Source organism: Carcharhinus amblyrhynchos, chromosome 6 (genome assembly GCF_965287045.1).
Source record: "Carcharhinus amblyrhynchos chromosome 6, sCarAmb.v2.hapA, whole genome shotgun sequence".
In the NCBI taxonomy this organism is placed as follows: domain Eukaryota; kingdom Metazoa; phylum Chordata; class Chondrichthyes; order Carcharhiniformes; family Carcharhinidae; genus Carcharhinus; species Carcharhinus amblyrhynchos.
Window position 1 is genome coordinate 8,125,792 of NC_137329.1, and position 20,714 is coordinate 8,146,505.

General features: G+C 42.3%; 1 protein-coding gene across 2 annotated transcripts in view; it reads right to left on the bottom strand.

Annotated features, from left to right (window-relative positions):
* The window catches only part of kif18a (kinesin family member 18A), a 122,821-nt gene that overhangs the window by 2,458 nt on the left and 99,649 nt on the right, over nt 1-20,714 (bottom strand). For both annotated transcript variants that reach the window (XM_080189881.1, XM_080189880.1), the window contains exons 15-17: nt 9,011-9,503; nt 6,060-6,158; nt 1,601-1,695 (exon numbers count right to left, since the gene is read on the bottom strand). In XM_080189881.1, the coding sequence (XP_080046007.1) occupies nt 1,601-1,695; nt 6,060-6,158; nt 9,011-9,503 (687 nt within the window). The remainder of the gene's footprint in view (nt 1-1,600; nt 1,696-6,059; nt 6,159-9,010; nt 9,504-20,714) is intronic.

Here is a 20,714-nt window from a genome sequence, read left to right on the forward strand (position 1 = left end):
GTTAGGGCCTTCATGAATAATCTCAGCTGGTACTGGAATTGAACCTGCGCTGTTGGCATCACTCTGCATCACAAACTAGCTGTCCAGCCAACTGAGCTAAACTAACTCCAAGCTCATTTTGCAGAGATTAGATCACAAGCCCGACCCTACATCATACATAATGATAAGGTTGTTAAGAAGGCATACGGTGTCTTGGCGTTTATTGGTAGGGGGATTGAATTTAGGAGTCGCAGCGTCATGTTGCAACTGTACACAACTCTGGTGCGGCCGCACTTGGAGTATTGTGTGCAGTTCTGGTCCCCACATTATAGGAAGGATGTGGAGGCTTTGGAGAGGGTGCAGAGGAGGTTTACCAGGATGTTGCCTGGTATGCAGGGGAGGTCCTATGAGGAGAGACTGAGGGATTTGGGGTTGTTTTCTCTAGAAAGAGGGGATCTTATTGAAACATATAAGATGATTAGAGGTTTAGATAGGGTGGATAGTGATAGCCTTTTTCCTCGGATGGAGAAAGCTAGCACGAGGGGGCATGGCTTTAAATTAAGGGGGGGTAGTTATACGATGGATGTCAGGGGTAGGTTCTTTACCCAGAGGGTGGTGAGGGATTGGAATGCCCTGCCTGCTGCAGTTGTAAATGCGCCTAGTTTGGGGGCGTTTAAGAGATCCGTGGATAGGTGTATGGATGAAAAGGGATTGGTTTAGGTTAGAGGGTCATTGTTTTTTAACTGATCGGCGGAACATCGTGGGCCGAAGGGCCTGTTCTGCGCTGTAATGTTCTATGTTCTATAATGTTCTGAAGTAAAAGTGATCTCGGCAAAAATATTTATGTTTTTGTGCTCATGTTAAGAATAGATATTCTCAGGGTCATAATCTGCATAGGGAGGGCTGCCAAACTCTGCTATACCCTATAGGGACACCAGCAACTATGGTGCAGCATGCAGCTTGTATGTGTGCAGGGACTCTAATGATCAACTGTGGCCTGGCAATTGCCTTACCTGCACTGTCTTCTCAGCATGCCACAGGCTCATGCCTGTACTTAGAGGTAACTTCTGCTTCTGCCTGGCCTGTGATCTGTACATTTAGCTTTGGCAAAGATTGTTGATTGTTTGATCTGCATTTAAATGCCTGGTAGTTTTCTAAATTTTTGTTCCTTTTTTGTGACACTTCCTCCTGGTAAGCTTCATATCCCAATCCCCAGAAAGCTGACTTGCACATAATTTTCCTCTTCAATCAGTGCCATCATTCCCTTACCTGCCTGAATTTGCACATGGAGATGTGAAGAGTTATACAAATTAGATTAGACCAGAAAACTAAAAGCTCCAAGCATTGGGGATTCCAGCATGCCTCAAAGCAATACAGAATTCTTTTATTCCTGAATACAGCCCCATGAAGTGACAATCCTTCAAATTTCAGTCCTGTAAATAGCATTTTTAAGAAAAATACCTTTAAGGGCTCAAATATCTTGATGCTCCCTATGTTTTTGTCTGGTACAGAGAAAGAAAAACCTGACTAAAAAGTCAGAAGTTATATTTTTTAACAATGAACATTTGCTTTAGACAAGTAGTGTCTCAAGTTATAAAACTTTATTTGCATTTATAATTACCTGGTAGTAGAACATGTGTAGCTTCATCACTCATAGCAGGTGGCATGTCTTGACGTAGACGCTTTGCAGTATTGTCATCTCCCTGACCTATGAAACTAAATGTGAAGAAAGATTAGTAATGTTTCAATATGCCAAATGCACGACAAATGTAAAAAGCCTATGGAGGAAAATGAATAATTTAGACTGCCACTGGTATAACGAGCACATGAAATGTATGCCAATTACAAATGGTACCACTGGAATGAGGTCAGAATACAGTTATGTTGCTTTTCTATGACATTATGATGGGGCATATAGAACACATTGTTACAACTGAAATACATTTTATGGATTGAAACCACTTGGAGTAGAAAATTGGGTAGGACTAAAAATTAGCTCGGCAATGTGGGCAATCCTGATCCATCGATTCCGATGCAGACAGCACTCACATATTGCGCTGTTTACTAATTTAGGTCACTGCAGTGTGCAAATCTGAAGCTAGCTTTCACTATTTAAAGAAAGTTTGTACTTCCTAAAAGAGAAGTGCGTTGTGACTGCAGCACGAGGTGGATGTTATTCTAAAAGTGATTTTGATGTTAGGAGTGCTCAATAATGGCTCAGTGTGGCAGGGCGGGTTCCAAGATTTTCAAATCCTGTACTAAAGGTCTTACTGCAGGAGACAGAGAGGGGAAAAACTGTGAAGGTACTTTTGCCCAAACTTTGCAGAGAGAGTGGGACCAGATAGTCATGGCACTCAATGCCAGGAGTCAAACTCCAAGGATCTTGGATGTAGTGTTGTAAGAAATTCACAGTCTCACATGGCCGCCAAGGTCAATAAATGTTTAATCCCACCGAAAGCACCACTAGTCTCATGTAATACTTAATACAGTACACATCCATCACTTAACTACCAGAAATCTCCAACAATCACGATTCATATATAACATTCATAGCAACATCTCCTGGCTCTCAGATACTCAGCACTGCTGCAAGCCTCACACCTATATCTCACAGCCTGAACACAGTGCTTACTATTCAATCACATAAGCTAAGTCACCCAAAGAGATCGTACAATGTTCAGCACTACATTTCTGCCTCTTACAGGTCAAGGTAATACTTAACCACGGACAGCAGCAACTAATTTGTAGGAGCCAGACATCATTGCATGTCCTTACACCTATGGAAGAGATGCTGGTCACTATCATTGGAGTGGCTATCGCTGAGGTTACAGCCAGTGACAGGGTAGAAACCACAGAAATGCTAATAACCTCAAACCTAGTTTCCTTTCTTAAATCCCACTTCGATTTCATCCTACAATTTCTTCAGTCCAAGTTTGCTGATACAAAACTAGATGCGAAAATTAAGTTCTGAGAAGGATACAATGGGCTGGATTTTCCCCATCCTGTGGAGACAGAGCCAGAAGCGGGAGAGCCTGGAAAATAGTGGACAAAGTCATGTTGGGATGGCTCCTGCTCTATGGAGGTGGGACAATAATTAAGATGATTAAGGCTCCAATAAGTATGATTTTGCAGCTTTGGTGGCATTTGCTACAGGCAGAGCAGCCTTCTGCTGTACGTGGAGACTATCCTCTGAATGAGAGTGGCCTTTGTAAGGCAGGCTGGGGATGGACTGGAACCAGAGGCTCCAGGCTCGAAAGACCACACCTTCAGGCTACATGATTCTTCTGGGGAGCTTTTTCCTCCACTTGGAGGGGCTTACCTGCTTTGGTGCTCACCATTTTTGACCCCCTTGGATGCCTCCAAGGCTCATCCATGTTGAGGCACTGTTGTGGTTTCAGACCTGCCTCAGCAGTACTTAACTCTCCAAGTGGAGTTGTTGAAGCTTTGGAGTTGCCAACCTCGAGAGCCTACTGGCTACCCTTAAATGGATGGCAAACACAGAACCTGCCAGTTAGGAGACTACCTCTGGGAAGATTGCACCATTAGGCACACTGAAGGCAAATGTGGGCTCATAACCCCATTTGTTGCTGATATTGAGGTCCCCGGACCTTAAATAAAATCCAATCTAAAGCATCTAAAGGGATATATAAAGCGATTGGGCAAGAAGGTGGCAGATGATGTATAATGCAGGGAAATGTGAGGTTATTCTTTTTAGTAACCAGAATAGAGAAGAGGTTTTAAAAATATTGAGAAACGAGTAAATTTTGGTGTTCGGAGGGGTTTGGATGTTCTTGTACACGAAACACAAAATTAACATTGCAGATACAGCAAAGACCACATGACACATTGGCTTGTATTGCAAGGAGATTGGTGTATTTGAGTAAGGAAGTCTTGCTGCAATTGTACAGGTGTTGGTGTGACTACACCTGGGACATCGCACATAGAACAGGCTTCTATACCCAAGAGAGTGAATAAAGGTTCATTAGACTGGTTGCTGGAATGAGAACATTGGCACTTTGAGAAAATATTGAATAGAATGGGCCTATAGTCTCTGGAATTTAGAAGAATGAGAGCCAATTTCAGCAAAAAGTATGAGATCCTTGGAAAAATTAACAGGGTGAATATGGAAGGGCTGTTGCCTTGGTCAGACAGCCTGGAAATGGAAGGGGGTACTGGGGGATGGGGAGAGAGCCTCAGGATAACAGGTTGATCATTTAGGGCTGAGATGAGGAGAAATTTCTCCATGGTGTTATGAATCTTCTAAAATTGTCTACCTGAGGGCCATGGATGCTCAGTCTTTTGGACTATTTCAAGACTAAAATCAATAGATTTTTGAAGTCTAAGGGAATCAAGGAATATGGAGACCAGATGGAAAAGTGGAGTTGATGTTGAATTTCAGCCTTGATGTAACTAAATGGCAGACGGATCATATAACCTACACCAGTTTTTCCCTGAAAATCGCAAATGAATAATATAGAGTGGTCACTATGAAAAAGTATGAAAAATTAAATAATTTCAACTTGTATTAGCTAAACATAAAATGCAAGGTAGTCTGGCTGGACCTTTGTTGGTGGAAGTTGAACTGCATCAAAGAATCAGGAGATCAACCCTAGCAACTAATCTACTATTCATCATCCGTTCATTTAACTTTCACATGGAAAACAGAAGTACAATAGCTAAGGAAAACCCTTGGGGAGCTGTCTTTGTAGGGCAGCTTGGAGCATTTCAAAGGTGTGATAAAGCATTGATCATCCTGAGCTGACACATCCACAAAGATTGTGAAAGTTTAAGAGGTGTTTGGCAGATCGTTTCAATGGGAGCTATAGCTCAAGTCCAAAGTAGATGCTTTTCATACAATTTTATTTGCAGTCTACATAGGATACTGGTGGAAATAATGCACAACGTGATATAAGTATTCAAATAAAAAGAACACATTTACTTGTTCCAGGTACAGCCAATGGTTGGGCTTGTGTCTTTGGGCAGTTAGGGGTGTGTGGGGTGGGGTGGGTGGTCTGGTCTGTGCAATAGTTACCTAGAAGTTAGCAGGACTTCTGGGTAACTATTGGTGTAACCAAATCTGAACCATCTGAAGTTTGTGTTTTAAATCGGTTGGTTCAGTTCCTAGACGAAGTTTGCACTTCTGGGCAATTGCCATGCGAACCTTACCTGTGAAGTTCCAAGAGGGATTTTCTAATGCATCTTTGTGGTAATCTCCAAATCCCACACTGGACAGCTTGGATGTTATGGACCAAATATATTTCTGAATTCTTTCCTCCTTCATTAACAGATAGGTCAGGATTTTACACTCTCGCTTGACCCGAAACCGCAAAATCCTGTCCGAGTTCAAAGGACCCGCCCATTGTCCATCCCTTGCTTGCTCTGATTCCATGGCAGGTGGGGCGGTAAAATTCCAGCCATAATGTATTTGGAAAATATTCTTCTTTCCCACAGTGAGGCTCAATCAGCAGCAAAGGCCACAATTTATGCCACATGGGGCAGCTCAGTGGCACAGTGGTTAGCATTGCTGCCTCACAGCCTCAGGGACCCAGGTTCAATTCCCGGCTTGGGTCACTGATTGTGCAGAGTCTGCACGTTCTCCCATGTCTGCGTGGGTTTCCTCCGGGTGCTCTGGCTTCCTCTCACAGTCTGAAAGACGTGCTGGTTAGGTGCATTGGCCGAGCTAAACTCTCCCTCAGTGTACCCAAACAGATGCCGGAGTGTGACGACCAGGGGATTTTCATGGTACCTTCATTGCAGTGTAAATGTAAGCATACTTGTAACACTAATAAACTTTAAAAATGCATCTATTAAAAATTGCACTAAGAATACTTCATTGTCATGATTATGTTCTGAACACGAAGCGTTACAAAGTGAACTGAACAAAAATTTTAATACATTAGATTACCTATTTTAAGTATAGACTTATTCATCCTTTGAAAGAAGCTTATTGTCTACACAAAGCCAAGACATTCACATTATCTCAAAGTAGTTTATTTGTACCAAGTTTGAAAAGCTTTACTCAAGTGCATGTTCAGGCTAACATGTAAACTCAAATCTCAGTATGAGGTTCCTGTCTTTACCTTTCAGATTTCCTTTTCTTCCTGGCAGCAGATGTTAAAGCCATATAAGAAGGTTCGCTGTTTGTTCCATTTGAAGATAGCAATGATGGGAGGCCCAACCTGCAGCAATATACAGCAAACAGAAACAAAGATGAGTTTACAAGCAATCACCATGGTTTTTATTCTCAAACACATACTCTACATAAAAGTGCTTAGCTATACACTTGAGCAACTGAGGTCACAAATCCAAAAAGAACCCAAGTCATAAACTGATGTTAACAATTAGGAAATAGGGAATAGTTTAAGGAATTTATATTTGTATTGTGTGTGTTAGAAATGTAATACAAGTTTAAGCTTAATTATGTTTCTGCATATGTGTGCCGAGAAAGGGAAAACTTCAGTTTAGCTTCATGTAAACAAAGGTAGCTACAAATCTATAGTTTAGCTTCACTTTAAACTTTGCCTGCATTGTAATTAAAGCAATTAAAGGCTTTAAAAAAAAACTAAGCTGTTGCTCAGCAGTCAGAGGCCCACACTGAAAAGCAGAAGCACTTCAGTTCAGTTGGAACCAGGTAACCCAGAAGTTTTCTACAGTAGTTGCCTGTGCAGGCAGGACAATACAGAGGGACAGAAAGCAGGTCCCAGAAGCCAAAGAAAAGTCATAAATCAGAGAATGAAAGTACTAGGAAGTTAAAGAAACAAAAACAAAAATCTGGAAAAAGGGTTTTGTGAAATGAGATCAGGAGCACCAAAGAAGGCTCCCAGTAAAAGACAGGGCCGCAAGATACAGGTCTGGAGACAGCAGCTAGTGAGATGCAGATATGCAAGGAAGTCCTAATGTTGTTGACACCTTATTACAGCCAACGAAGCGTGGAAGCTTGACTGCAGGTAGTGATGGAGGGCTAAGAATACTGAAAGGAGGTTGAAATCTTGGTTCCTCAGTGAAGGCACCTGAAAGATAACGCTGTTTATAGTAAATTCCACGGCATGTTTTTCAAGAGTGGAATTCAAGAACCCTTGTCTAAAAGTCAGAGTGCCAGTGAGATCAGTTGGTTCACAGTGTGAGAAGCAATTGGGGGGATCTGATGTGAAATCACCAGAGGTTGTATTGTGTGGCATTTGCCACTTGGTTTTGGAGTCTGGTATGTCTGATCACACATCATCTATTGGTTTATATGGACTGTGTACTGACTGAGGACATTAGAATATAGGATATATTTAGCAATGTGTTATAGTTACAAATCGATATGTTTGTAAATGTATAGCTGGGGTGAAGGAATAATGTATGATAGATCTTGTTTAATGAACATCTCATTCTTTTGAAGTTAATTGGCAGCCCTGCAACTCTGTTCATCACATCTCTAAACAAGAAATGAAAGTTATGGTCTACTGAGTCAGGGTTCTGCTCTGGGATCTGACTGTCCAGTGGTATCAGCTGGCATCATAACAACAGGGAATAAAGTAAGAAATAATACGCAAATTCATAATTATTAAAAACTAAAACAGTTTAACATTTAGTTTCTGCCACTGTTTAAGCACAGTCATACTTCAATGTTCAAATACGTTTTGTTTCCATGAAAAGAGATCAATACTGTAGTTTGAAATTATTTAGTTTGGAAGATAAGGTTAATCATGTCTATCAGCAGCTATTGGGACAAGTGTCAAAATAAATCGAATTTCATTTGTTCGTTTGAGATGCATTTAAATAAACAAATAAATAAAATCAAGCCTTTCACAAACATATAGACCCTGCATCTTCAACTTCCAGTGAAAACCAAATAGTAAGCAGTTTAAAATCATAGAATCCCTACATGCATAAGAGGCCATTTGGCCCATCAAATCTGCACCAACTGTCTGACAGAATAATTCCTAATTCCTGTAATCCCACATATTTACCAAGGCTAATCTATCTAACCTATCCATTTTGGGATTATGGGAGGAAAACCATGCAGACATGGTGAGATTGTGCGAATTACCCAAGGCCGGAAGCTGGGAGGCAGCATTGCTAACCACTGTGCCACCCGTAATGCATCAGGGACTTTATGAAAATTCAAACTCAAATGCAGAGACGTAATAATTAAGGTCTTCTATAATTTCAAACCTTTTATCCCTGAAGTAATAAATTTGCATGGTAGCCAATAAAAGCATCTTTATTGTGCACAACCTTATAGCTTACAATTTATTTTAGAATATCAAATCACAAAAACCACTATACTCATGATTTTATTGTACTGCGGCATACCAAATGAAAGGTATTTTCACAGCTTTATTTTAAAAAGTCACAAAAATCTGAACTAATTCCTTGATTGCTCTTTGCATACACATGTAGTCTAAAAATACCTACTTTAATGACAGGAACTCCTACCATTCCATGAAAATACCTAATTTAGTTTCAGGGTTAAAGTTTACACGTGGTACATGTGTATTTTTCACTTTCTTCAGAAACATGTCCCAAAAGATACTTTATTCCTAATACTATTTTAATGTACCAGCAGATTTAGGCACCTCTTGTTTGTTTGGACTGTTGCTAGTACTTTACCAGTCCTTAAAACCTGAAATTAAATTAGGTGTTTTCATAGAATCGCTGGAATCCCTGCTGTTGGTATTTTCGTACGATAATACCTAGGTTACAAAATATATTGATTGCATCAAAATACCAAACTGTAATTACAGGGTATATGGATTTTATGAGTAAAATTATTCTCGAGAATTTAATACTTATTGCTGTTCTGCAACATGAAATATTAAGAATGGTAATCTATACAGAGTTTATTGCATTTCATGTGTACAAACTAGTCCAATGGAAATATGATGTACAAGTAACTCTTTAAAAATGTTAACTGAAAAAAAGTTATGAATAAATACTAGAGTTGCCACTTCCCTTGTTTAACAATTAATACTAGAATCCTGATGCACAATGCAAGGCTGTGGAAGAAGAAGAAACAAAACTTTATTTAGGCTATAAAACAAACCTTTGCAGGAAGCTTCTGTGATTCTTGGAGTGCTTGTGTGATGCACTGTAACCAGTGATCGTCTTGTTACAATTGGTTTTATTCACAAATGAGTGTTGAATTCTTGTTGTGTCGGGGACAGGTTGGCTGCTTTCTCCTAAATTGTATGTAACATTTATTGGATTCTCACTCATTTCAGAGACAGAATTCTCTGTGTCGCTTAGACTTTTCCCTTCCTCTTTGTGACAATCTGCCTTTTGGAGCTGTTGCTTTGAGGTAGGCAGTTGACAGGAAACTTGCACACTTTGCGACTTGCAGTTCTCCGGTGTATAGTGTATACGTGCTAACCCTTCTTCAGCAAGGCTATCATTCAGCTGAGCAAGGCTTGAATTTTGTGCAGTATGACTATTTTGTTCACTGCAAGTTAATAGTGATTGCTCCAGCCGTCGCCTGGAGGATTTATACGTAGATACTCTCTCTGCTTTTCCCACTGGTAATAGATTTTCCTTTGATTCTATGGCAAGGAAAAGTATCAGAAATTAGCCAAAGTTAAAATACACATTATCAAAATCCTATACCATAAGGCAACAGATTTCACCACAAATATTCCATGATGAAGATACTTGAAATGCAATATTTTGTCGAATGTAGTGATTTGGAAAACATAGCTAAAAGATGTTTGGAAATAATTCAGTCTCTACTTAACCATACCAGTGCTCCCCAAACTATTTTCCCTGTGTGACCCCATTTTAACACTTGAAAATTAACGTGATCCCTACCACCAACAAAACCAAAACAGCAAGGCAACACCATGTATAATTATTAAGTTCACTTTTTATACATCAGCATATAAATATGAAAGTGTGCGTTTTCAAAACACTTTGTAAAAATGATATTATGTTATGTAAGTTTTAGCCATGGTCTTCATATTTCTCTGTGACAGAAGATTAAGTGAAGCCCTTTTCCTCACCTCCCCTGAAAAAATACATGCACAGTGATTTGCCATGCTTCTCTTCCACCACCCCCCCCACCACACACACACACAAACAGCATGCAAGTTAGTTAGTGACAGCCGGAGGATGGGAGGAGGTACAGAAGCTATGAAAGCCTGAGTGTGGCTGCTTCACCAGCCCTACACTCCTGTTGTGCCTACCTACTATTGTCTGTTATGAAGGTCATAATTTCCTCATGTAAAACTTGCCATGCTTGTAAAGTTCACTTCCCCACAATTTATTTGAATAAATTGATGCCAGGATGAGAACTATGATGCTGTCCCTTTTCAGGCTGCATCATGTAATAATTAGCAACTTGTTCATTCTCTCACACCCTTTTACCACCCACATATTCACCAATGTAAGAACTGACTTTTCCTCAGGCACCAGTTAATTTTTTTCAGATCAATCAGTTTATTAATCTAGCTTCCAGTCTCTTAATGCATGCCAGTTTCCAATATGGACCAAGGGACAGGGAGTCCCATATTCGTGAGTCTCTTGCTCACGACTCTTCTGAAAGATATTGAAAAGAAGAAATATCCCAGGGATCAGGGCACCAGCATCAAGATTGGATCCAGTAGAAAGATTCAACAGGACAAGGGTGAAGTGGAAGGAAGGGTAAAATCAATGGCTCACACATTCATAGTGCTGGCACCATGCTCTGATCACTGGCCCGAGAAATGAGCAGGACAAAGGCAGGCTGGATGTCACTTGGGTCTTGGGGGCGATGTGGGTACAATCTTGGAGGAAGGAAGTCTCATAATCCCCAACTGGGAATGCGAGCCACAGTTTGGAAACTGCAGCTGTAAATGGTCTCTCAGCATTATAAATATGATGCAGGCACCTGATATTGAATATTTTGAATATAAAAGTAGGGATTGAATATAAAAGTAGGGAGGTCTTGCTGCAGCTGTATAGGGCATTGGTGAGGCCGCAGCTGGAGTACTGTGTGCAGTTTTGGGCGCCGCACCTGCGCAAGGATATTTTGGCCCTGGAGGGAGTGCAGAGGAGGTTTACTAGGCTGATACCGGAGTTGAGGGGATTGAGCTATGAGGAGAGGCTGAATAAACTAGGCTTGTACTCGTTAGAGTTTAGAAGAATGAGGGGAGATCTCATTGAGACGTATAAGATGATGAATGGGATGGATAGGATAGAGGTGGAGAGACTCTTCCCGCTCAAAAAAGACAGTAGGACTAGGGGGCACAGCCTCAAGATAAAGGGGAGGCGGTTTAGAACGGAGTTGAGGAGGAACTTCTTCACTCAAAGGGTGGTGAATCTCTGGAATTCTCTGCCCGTTGAAGTGGTGGAGGCTGCCTCGCTAAATATTTTTAAGAAGCGGGTTGATGGGTTCTTGATAAGAGAGGGGATTAAGGGTTATGGGGAGAGGGCGGGAAAGTGGAACTGAGCTACAACAGATCAGCCATGATCTTATTGAATGGCGGGGCAGGCTCGAAGGGCTAGATGGCCTACTCCTGCTCCTATTTCTTATGTTCTTATGATACAATGGCCCAGGATTTTGAAGTAATAATAAGGTTACAATAATCAGTGTGGCCATCATTATTCCTCTGAAACTGATAGTAGCTTTTAGAGCTACGTGTGCAGTTAAATGGGAAAATCCAGATGTTCCATCAGTTATTCTGTGTTTCTCTGTACAGCGCTCTATAGAATAATGGGGATTTTTACTTCTACATTATTAGTCTCTCTGGAAATATTGAAAAACCTACTCCATGATGAATGAGATGTAACTGGGATTTTATAAGAACATAAGAAATAGGAGCAGGAGTAGGCCATCTAGCCCTTCGAGCCTGCCCCGCCATTCAATAAGATCATGGCTGATCTGTTGTGGCTCAGTTCCACTTTCCCGCCCTCTCCCCATAACCCTTAATCCCCTCTCTTATCAAGAACCCATCAACCTGCTTCTTAAAAATATTTAGTGAGGCAGCCTCCACCACTTCAACGGGCAGAGAATTCCAGAGATTCACCACCCTTTGAGTGAAGAAGTTCCTCCTCAACTCCGTTCTAAACCGCCTCCCCTTTATCTTGAGGCTGTGCCCCCTAGTCCTACTGTCTTTTTTGAGCGGGAAGAGTCTCTCCACCTCTATCCTATCCATCCCATTCATCATCTTATACGTCTCAATGAGATCTCCCCTCATTCTTCTAAACTCTAACGAGTACAAGCCTAGTTTATTCAGCCTCTCCTCATAGCTCAATCCCCTCAACTCTGGTATCAGCCTAGTAAACCTCCTCTGCACTCCCTCCAGGGCCAAAATATCCTTGCGCAGGTGCGGCGCCCAAAACTGCACACAGTACTCCAGCTGCATTTTAATAATGTATTAAGTACATAATTGCTGCTGAACAACCACCTGGGCCTGAAAATATGATATCGTATTTGCAAAATCAAAATTGTCCATTGTGATAGAAATTTATTTTTAAAATAATATCGTTATTAAGGTATTTCACCTTCTACCTTCATTTGATATATTTCTCAATCTATATTCCATTTTCCATAAAATGATATGAAAGGGTGACAGAAAATTAGTGTTTTTAAATGCTGTCTGTGAAAATTCTTCAGTTTGATTGGCTACTCACTCTGCCTGATGACATCATCATCAACAATCTAAATTAGCACTGGAGTTTACTAACTGGGGTGCGCGGAAGTGTGCAGGAATTTGAAAAAAGCTCCAGAAGCTAGTCTCTGATTGGATGAGTGTTAACACTGGAGTGATGGGAAGAGCGGACCTCAGAATGGGACTTGCAGCAGGCGCCAGAGCAGAGGGCCAGAATGGGCCTCAGAGCGTGAGGAAGATGAGTGGGCATGTGTTAGAGCATGGGATGAGCGTGTGTAAGATTGCGTGGGGGGAGGGAGAAATTACATGAGAGAGGGAAATGTGTGTGAAGGATTTTCACAGTAACTTCATTGCAGTGTAAGCCTATTTGTAACACTGATAAATAAACTTTAAAAAGGGAGCTGTGTGTGAATCATAGGGTCTGATTTTACCATTTTCATTCTAAGTGCTGAATCTGGGCGCAATTCAGATCTGACTTGTAAAACTGTTCTCATGTGCCCCCATACATACTTAGCCTGAAAGAAAAATCATGGGTCCCATTCACACTCTGGGTTAGCACGCCCGAAATGATCAGAGCTCTGAACTGTTCTTGCGCAGTTCGAAAAAAATTCAAAAAAGCGCACCTGTGTCAGATCACTCCCGGGCCACAGAAAGCAGAGAAAGCGGCTCGGGAGCGATGGCCCACACAGAAATCACTGTCCCCCTTATCCACCGTCCTGCCCTGCTACCCAGACCGACTGCGACCCCCTTACCCCCCCACCGATTGCCTGCAGAGTGGCAGTGGACTCCTCCCCCCCAACCCCACCACCAGAGATCCATCTGTTTCCAACCCCTCCCCCACCCCGCCCCCCCACCAAACACTGCCAAGAGAATGATCTGGCCTCACTCCCCCCATCCCAGAGAATGATCTGGCTTTACTCCCCCCGAGAATAATCTGGCCTCACTCCCCCTCCCCCAGAGGTACGTCTGACCTGCTTCCCCCTCCCCCCAACCAGACAACGATCTGCCCTCCTCCCCCTCCCCAACCAGACAATGATCGGCCCTCCCTCCTACCTCTCTGCCACCCAACCAGAGAATGATCTGACCCGCACCCCCCCTTCCCTCCTCCACCACTGATCTGAGTCAGAGAAGTGATGGAAGCTCTGAACTTGCCTCTTCAGCAGCTGGAGTGCCCGATTTAGACCTTCATTTAACATGTCCATTTTGGCACGATTCCAAGATTGGCGAACACAGTGGTAAAGGGGGAAATGCTGATAAAGTTGCACGGGCAGATCAATTTAAATGCATGCCTGTTTTGGATCGCAGTAATTCGTGGATCTCGGTAAAATGGCCATCTGCACAGACGCGGATCGCATTAATGGTCTCACATCCGACTTTACCACGTTTTCATGCCCACAATGGTAAAATTGGGCCCATAGAATCCCTGCAGTATAGAAGGAGCCCATTCAGCCCATCGAGTCTGTACTGACCACAATCCCATCCAGCCCTATTCCTGCAACCCCACATATTTACCCTGCTAATCCCCCTGACACTAGGATCAATTTAGCATCAACAATCAACCTAATCTGAACATCTTCGGATTGTGGGAGGACCTGGAATAAACCCACACAGACATGGGGAGAACATGCAGACTCCACACAGACAGTGACCCGAGGCCAGAACTGAACCTGGGCTCCTGGTGCTGTGAGGCAGCAATGCTAACCACTGTTCCACCGCAGTGCCCATGAGTATGTCAGAGAGAGAGAGTGAGAGGGAGATGTGTGTGTGTGTGTGTGTGTGAAAGAGAAAGAGGGAAATGTGTGGGTGTGAGGAGAGATGTTCTTGTATCTGATACAAGCAGCAGCATTCCATCATCGCTCCTCACATTAAAAGTGACAAAAGACCTAATTTTTTTTTGAAAGAAGTCATTTTAGATTGCCCACTCCAAAAGTGGGTATTTGTGACTATGGGCCTCTTCCCAATTCCCAACATATGCATAGATATAGCTAGAAAAGACTTGTTTACATTTGATTTCTGTCTTTGCACCTATACTGAGGCAAAAATACACATTATGAGATTGATTGGGGTTCTCTATCGCTCTTGGGAGGTCTCTAGGGGTTCCTTGGATTGAAAAGTTCCAGAAACCCTGATATAGCATATACCAACATGTGTAATTACTGATACCAATAAAAGTATTTTTGGTACCAAGCCATGGAAGAAGAAGTCAGAACTGATGATCAAGTTTTATCAAAAAGTTAGGTTTTAACAAGCATCTTAAGAGAGAGATTGAGAAAGAAGGGTTTAAGGAGGAAATTCCAGAGTTTATGATCAAGGCTGTTGAAAATGCAGCTGCCAAAGGTAGAGCAATTAAAATCAGGGATACACAAAAGGCCAGAATCGTAAGGTTTCGAAGTTTGCAAGACTGAAGAAGGCTGCAGGGATAGGGAGGGGCAAGCATGTACAGAGACTTGAAAACGAGGATTTGAAAATTAAGGCAATGTCAAACAGGGAGTTAGTGAAGATCAGCAAGCATTGGGGTGATGGGCAAATGGGGTTTGGAATGAATTGAGGCATGGACAATAGAGTTTTGGATGAGCTCAAGTTTCTAAAGGGTGCACAATGGAAGGCTGTGAGGAGTGCACTAGAATATTCAACTCCGGAGGTAACTAGGGTTTCAACAGCAGAAAAACTGAAGGAAGGTCAGAAACCCATCTCAAAGTCAACAACACAGAGGCTGCAAACTGTTCTGTTCACTTTGCCCAGAGATGCAACTGTGGATAGGAAATGGAGTTTGTGGCAGGGATTAAGATTATTTGAAGAAAAAAAATCATATCGTACAAGCAGTGTGGCAAAGCAAAAACAGAGGAGCTGCGGCGAGATGATCCTGATAATGTATTTTGAATTATATCACGGAGGGGTATGCAGATGAGAAACAGAAGGTGAAAGAGTAAATAAGCTGACTTGATTGGCACCCTGCTCATTACCATCAACATTCACTTCCCCACCACCCTCATACAGTAGCAGCATTGTGTACCATCGAGAAGATGCACAGCAGCAACTCACCAAGTTCCTTTGACGGTACCTTTCAAACAAGTGACCTCTTCCATTTATAAGGACAAGAGTTGCCGATGCATGGCAACATCTCCACCTTCAAGTTTCTTTCCAAACCACATACCATGTCATATCACACTATGCGTGACACTGTTTCACCATTCCTTCACTGTTGCTAGGTCAAAATCTTGGAACTTCTTCCTAACAACACTAAGACTGTTCCTACACCACATGGACTGCTGCAGTTCAAGAAGGCAGCCATCACCATCACCTTCTCAAGAACAATTAGGAATAGGCAATAAATATTGTACCAATCAGCAATAAGGAGTCTCACAACACCAGGTTAAAGTCCAACAGGTTTATTTGGTACCAAATGCCATTAACTTTCGAAGCGCTCCGAAAGCTAGTGGTGTTTGCTACCAAATAAAACTGTTGGACTTTAACCTGGTGTTGTGAGACTTCTTACTGTACTTACTCCAGTCCAACGCTGGCATCTCCACATCATGACTACCAGTCAGCAATGTCAGCATCCTTCAAAAGCTCAAATATAAAAATACAAATCTGCACCTACCTGATCATACAACTATCTTCTGCATGTCTATGTTTCAGTCACTTCATTTCAATATCCTCAACCTCTGGTTCTCCAGTTTTCTCTTACACTTCAGTTCTTCAACAATGCAGATCAGAACCCTGGCTCCCCATTCTGCCAACTCCTAGATTACTTCCAATTATATCCTTTTCTTGGGGGTACTTAAGTCATTAATTTGTTTTTCTTTTTCGGAATCCATTCTGGCAGTAATTTACCATGACATTATCAGATTGAAAATGGCCAAGTTTACTTCTGATAAATGATGTCATTATTTTCAGTCTAATTGATGCAAGACCAATAACTTTATTTGTCACGTTTCTAAAGATGGGCATCACATTTGCGTGCCCTAACGTATGTCACTGCTCTCAATGTCACACACCTTGGGTAGAATTTAACAAAGGTGGCAGAGGTTCAACTAGCGACATACTAGCTCATCTGATCATCAGGGGCTCTGTGGGATTTAAGTACTAATTAGCAATGGGGTTTCTTTTAATTGCAGGACTTTCCTCAGTACACAAATCATGCTCAATCACAGGCTGGCAGCCCTCCATTATCAAAAGTGTCACCAGGATCAGAGGCTGCTCCAGTAATAAATGACCCTTCAAAGGGATTTATCATGGGATCCTGAGAGAAAGTCAGGTGATGGTGGGATGATGGTTACTGCAAGAGTGAGGATTGGCTCTCAGCCAGGCACCCACTCCTTCAGATGCAGGGACCTCAAACAGGCAGATTAGGGTCACTCATAATCACAGATGTTTCTTTATCACATGCATCTCAGATTCCTTTTCTAAAGCTATTTCCAACGTTAATACTACAATTTGATGGTCTGTATACCATCCCATAAATAGTTTTTGCCCTTTGATGTATTAACTTGACCCTTACGGATTCCACATCATCTGCTAATATCTTTCCTCACTGTTGTATTAATATCTTCTTTAATCAACAATGCAACTCCACCACCTTTTCCTTTCCACCTGTCCATCCTTAACACTGAATAGCCCTCAATGTTTAGTTCCCATCCTTGGTCACCTTGGAGCCACGTCTCTGTACTCCCAATCACATCATAACTCTTTACATCCATCTGCACAACTAATTCATCCATTTTATCAAATGTTCCAAGGGTTCAAGTATAAAACCTTAAAGCTAGTCCTTTTAATGTTCCTTTTCCTGATTCTACTATTTTTTACTTTGTTCTTATCTGGTCTGGCCCTTTATTTCTCTGCCTATCACTTTTCTTATTCTCCTGTTCCTAATTCTCCCCGCTCTGAATTCTTACACAAGTTCCCAATACACCTGCCATTTTAGTTTAAACCCTCTCCAAACACTCTCACAAGTACCTACTCCTGCAACCACCCTACCCTCCCTTCCCCAAGGACATCAGTCCTGGCCGTGTCCAGGTGTAACCTGTGTTCTGCATGAATGTGTACCACAACAGGCCTTTCACCTTCAAAATATCCCTCAACTGCTCTGAGACATCCTTAACCTTAACATCAGGGAGGCAATATACCATCCTGGAGTCTTTTTTGCGGTCATAGAAACGTCTATGTATTCCCCTCACAATTGAATCCCCCGTGACTATTGCAGTTCTACTTCTCTTGCTCCTATCCCAGCAAAGCCAACCGTGATGCTAGGAATTTGACTGCTGCTGCTGCTATCCCCTGAGAGACCATTCCCTTCAACAGTATCCAAAACTGGCCACAGCAGATTTCTGCACGATCTGCCTAGCCCTCTGCTCTGTCTGGTGGTCACCCATTCCCTTCATGCCTCTGGAGTCTGAGCCTGCAGTATCACCACCTCTCTATTCATATTATTCACAACACCCTCTGTCTTGTGGATGTTCCACAGTGTCTCCAGATGCTGCTCCGGCTCCAGGCTTTCAGGGGCTGTAGCTGAAGGCACTTGCTGCACATATGTTGGTCCTGGGAACTGGAAACATTCCCGGTCCCCGACATGGAGCAAGAAGAGTAGACCACGGCTTGAAGCTCTCATGCACGTCTCATACATTTCTTGATATCACATTGAATGAATGGAATTGGCTGAAGACTGACATCTGTGATGGTGGGAGCTTCAGCTAGAGGCAGAGATAGAAAATCTATTCAGCACTTCTGGCCTAGTGCACTTCTGGCTGAAGATATTTACAGATACTTCTGCCTCATCTTTTAAGAGCATAAGAACATAAGAAATAGGAGCAGGAGTAGGCCATCTAGCCCTTCGAGCCTGCCCCGCCATTCAATAAGATCATGGCTGATCTGTCGTGGCTCAGTTCCACTTTCCCGCCCTCTCCCCATAACCCTTAATCCCCTTGCCTATCAAAAACCTATCAACCCACGTCTTAAATATATTTAGCGAGGCAGCCTCCACCACTTCAACGGGCAGAGATTCACCACCCTTTGAGTGAAGAAGTTCCTCCTCAACTCTGTTCTAAACTGCCCCCTCCCCCTTATCTTGAGGCTGTGCCCTGTAGTCCTACTGTCCTTTCTGAGCGGGAAGAGCCTCTCCACCTCTATGCTATCCAACCCATTCATCATCTTATATGTCTCAATGAGATCTCCCCTCATTCTTCTAAACTCTAACGAGTACAAGCCTAGTTTATTCAGCCTCTCCTCATAGTTCAACCCTCTCAACTCCGGTATCAGCCTAATAAACCTCCTCTGCACTCCCTCCAAGGTCAAAACATCCTTGCGTAAGTGCAGCGACCAAAACTGCACAGTTCTCCAGCTGCAGCCTCACCAGTGCCCTGTACAGCTGCAGTAAGACCTCCCTACTTTTATATTCAATCCCCCTTGCTATAAAGGCCAGCATCCCACCTGCCTTCCTGACCACCTGCTGCACCTGCAGGCTGAGTTTTTGCGACTCATGCACAAGGACCCCGAGGTCCCTCTGCACCATTGCATGCTGCAGTTTTTCGCCATGTAAGTAATAGTCCTTCCTACCATTATTCCTACCAAAGTGGACAACTTCACACTTGCTAACATTCTGCCCATTTGTCGGTCTTTACCATAACTGAGGATAGGGATACTCCTGGAGCATCTTCCTCTTCCTTTAATTGTGTAATTATCATTCATACTTGTACGTGGCAGGACTGCAGAGCTTTGATCTGATGTTTGGTTGTAAGATCATTAAACATGACCTATTGTGTTAACAAACAACAAAGAAAATTACAGCACAGGACAAGAACAGGCCTTTTGACCCTCCACGCTGCCCGACTGAACTAAACCCCCCTATCCTTCTGGGGACCAAATCCCTCCTTTCCAATCGTATTTATGTTCTACTTCTATTGTTTAGCATGCATTTAATTCTGTGTTGTAGTTTCATGGGCTTGGAACTTGATTTTAAGGTATGCCTAGTGCTGTTCCTGGTAAGCTCTCTTGCACTTCTCATTGAACCAGGGCTTGGCTTGGTGCTAATGTTCAGCTGAGGGATATACTGCGCTACAAAATTACAGACTATGATTGAAAATTTGATGATACTGATACTAGCTTTTTACTAATGCATTTATTAACTGAATTTAACTCTGTATCTGGATCACCAGCTCATAAGCACTATGTTTCCATACCACTAGCTTCAACATAGTTTTGTGCTGTCTGTCTGTCAGCTCACTGAACAAAGAGCACAGGATTAGGCTGGGGGAAAACAAAAGAAAAGGTCTACTGTTCAGAGAAAAGCCTCCTGGCCAAAGAGGTAGCCATGGAGGTGAAAGAAAGGAGGCTCAACATCGTTTTGATAGATAATAATGTCAAGCTCTTCTTCCACTGTACCCATTTCTCTGGCCAGAAGACTTCCCTGTGCCACCTTTTGCAGGAATTGCCACCTTTCCCGTTTTAGCAGATCTGATGAAAGGTAGTCAACCTAAAATACCATCTCTTTAAAAAGATGCCGCTAGATCTGAACAGTGTATCCAGCATTTTCCGTTTTTCTCTCAGTTTTTCAGAGTTTACAGTGTTTTGCTTTTGTAGTTATAGAAATAAACTCTTGCATGTCTGTACTTGAATAGCTCCATTTGTTGAATGGGATTGCTGCTTTGGACTAGCCATAAAGTAAATAGGAATTGCTTAACCACAAGGAAACTAACACCAGCTGAACCTAATGGTTACTTTACATGGGTTGGACATTTCCAGATTCCTGCACCCCACTGCAAACATCAGCTGGCATGCATCACTGGAGCTGCCCCAGGGCGCAGGATTTGTTCTAACAATGCCAGGCATGCTGACCTGGGATAAAAAACCATTGCACATTTTGAAAATTGAACAATGAATGCTTTGAAAAAAAATTGCTCTGTACACTTCAATCCCTCTTCAAGCACACAAAGAAACCTCTCCTTCAGGCATTTATTTCAATAATCTTCATTATATTAGTTGCAAATACATTTCTATTTTTCTTAAACTAAAAGCAGGTCCATCACTAATTTATAAACCAGGTTTCAGATTGTAATGTAAATGTATGTATGAATTAAGAGGAGTAAGCCACTTGGCTCTTCAAGCTTGTTCCACCATTTAATAAGAAAATGGCTGGTCTGATTGTAACCTCAACCCCACATTCCTTCCAAT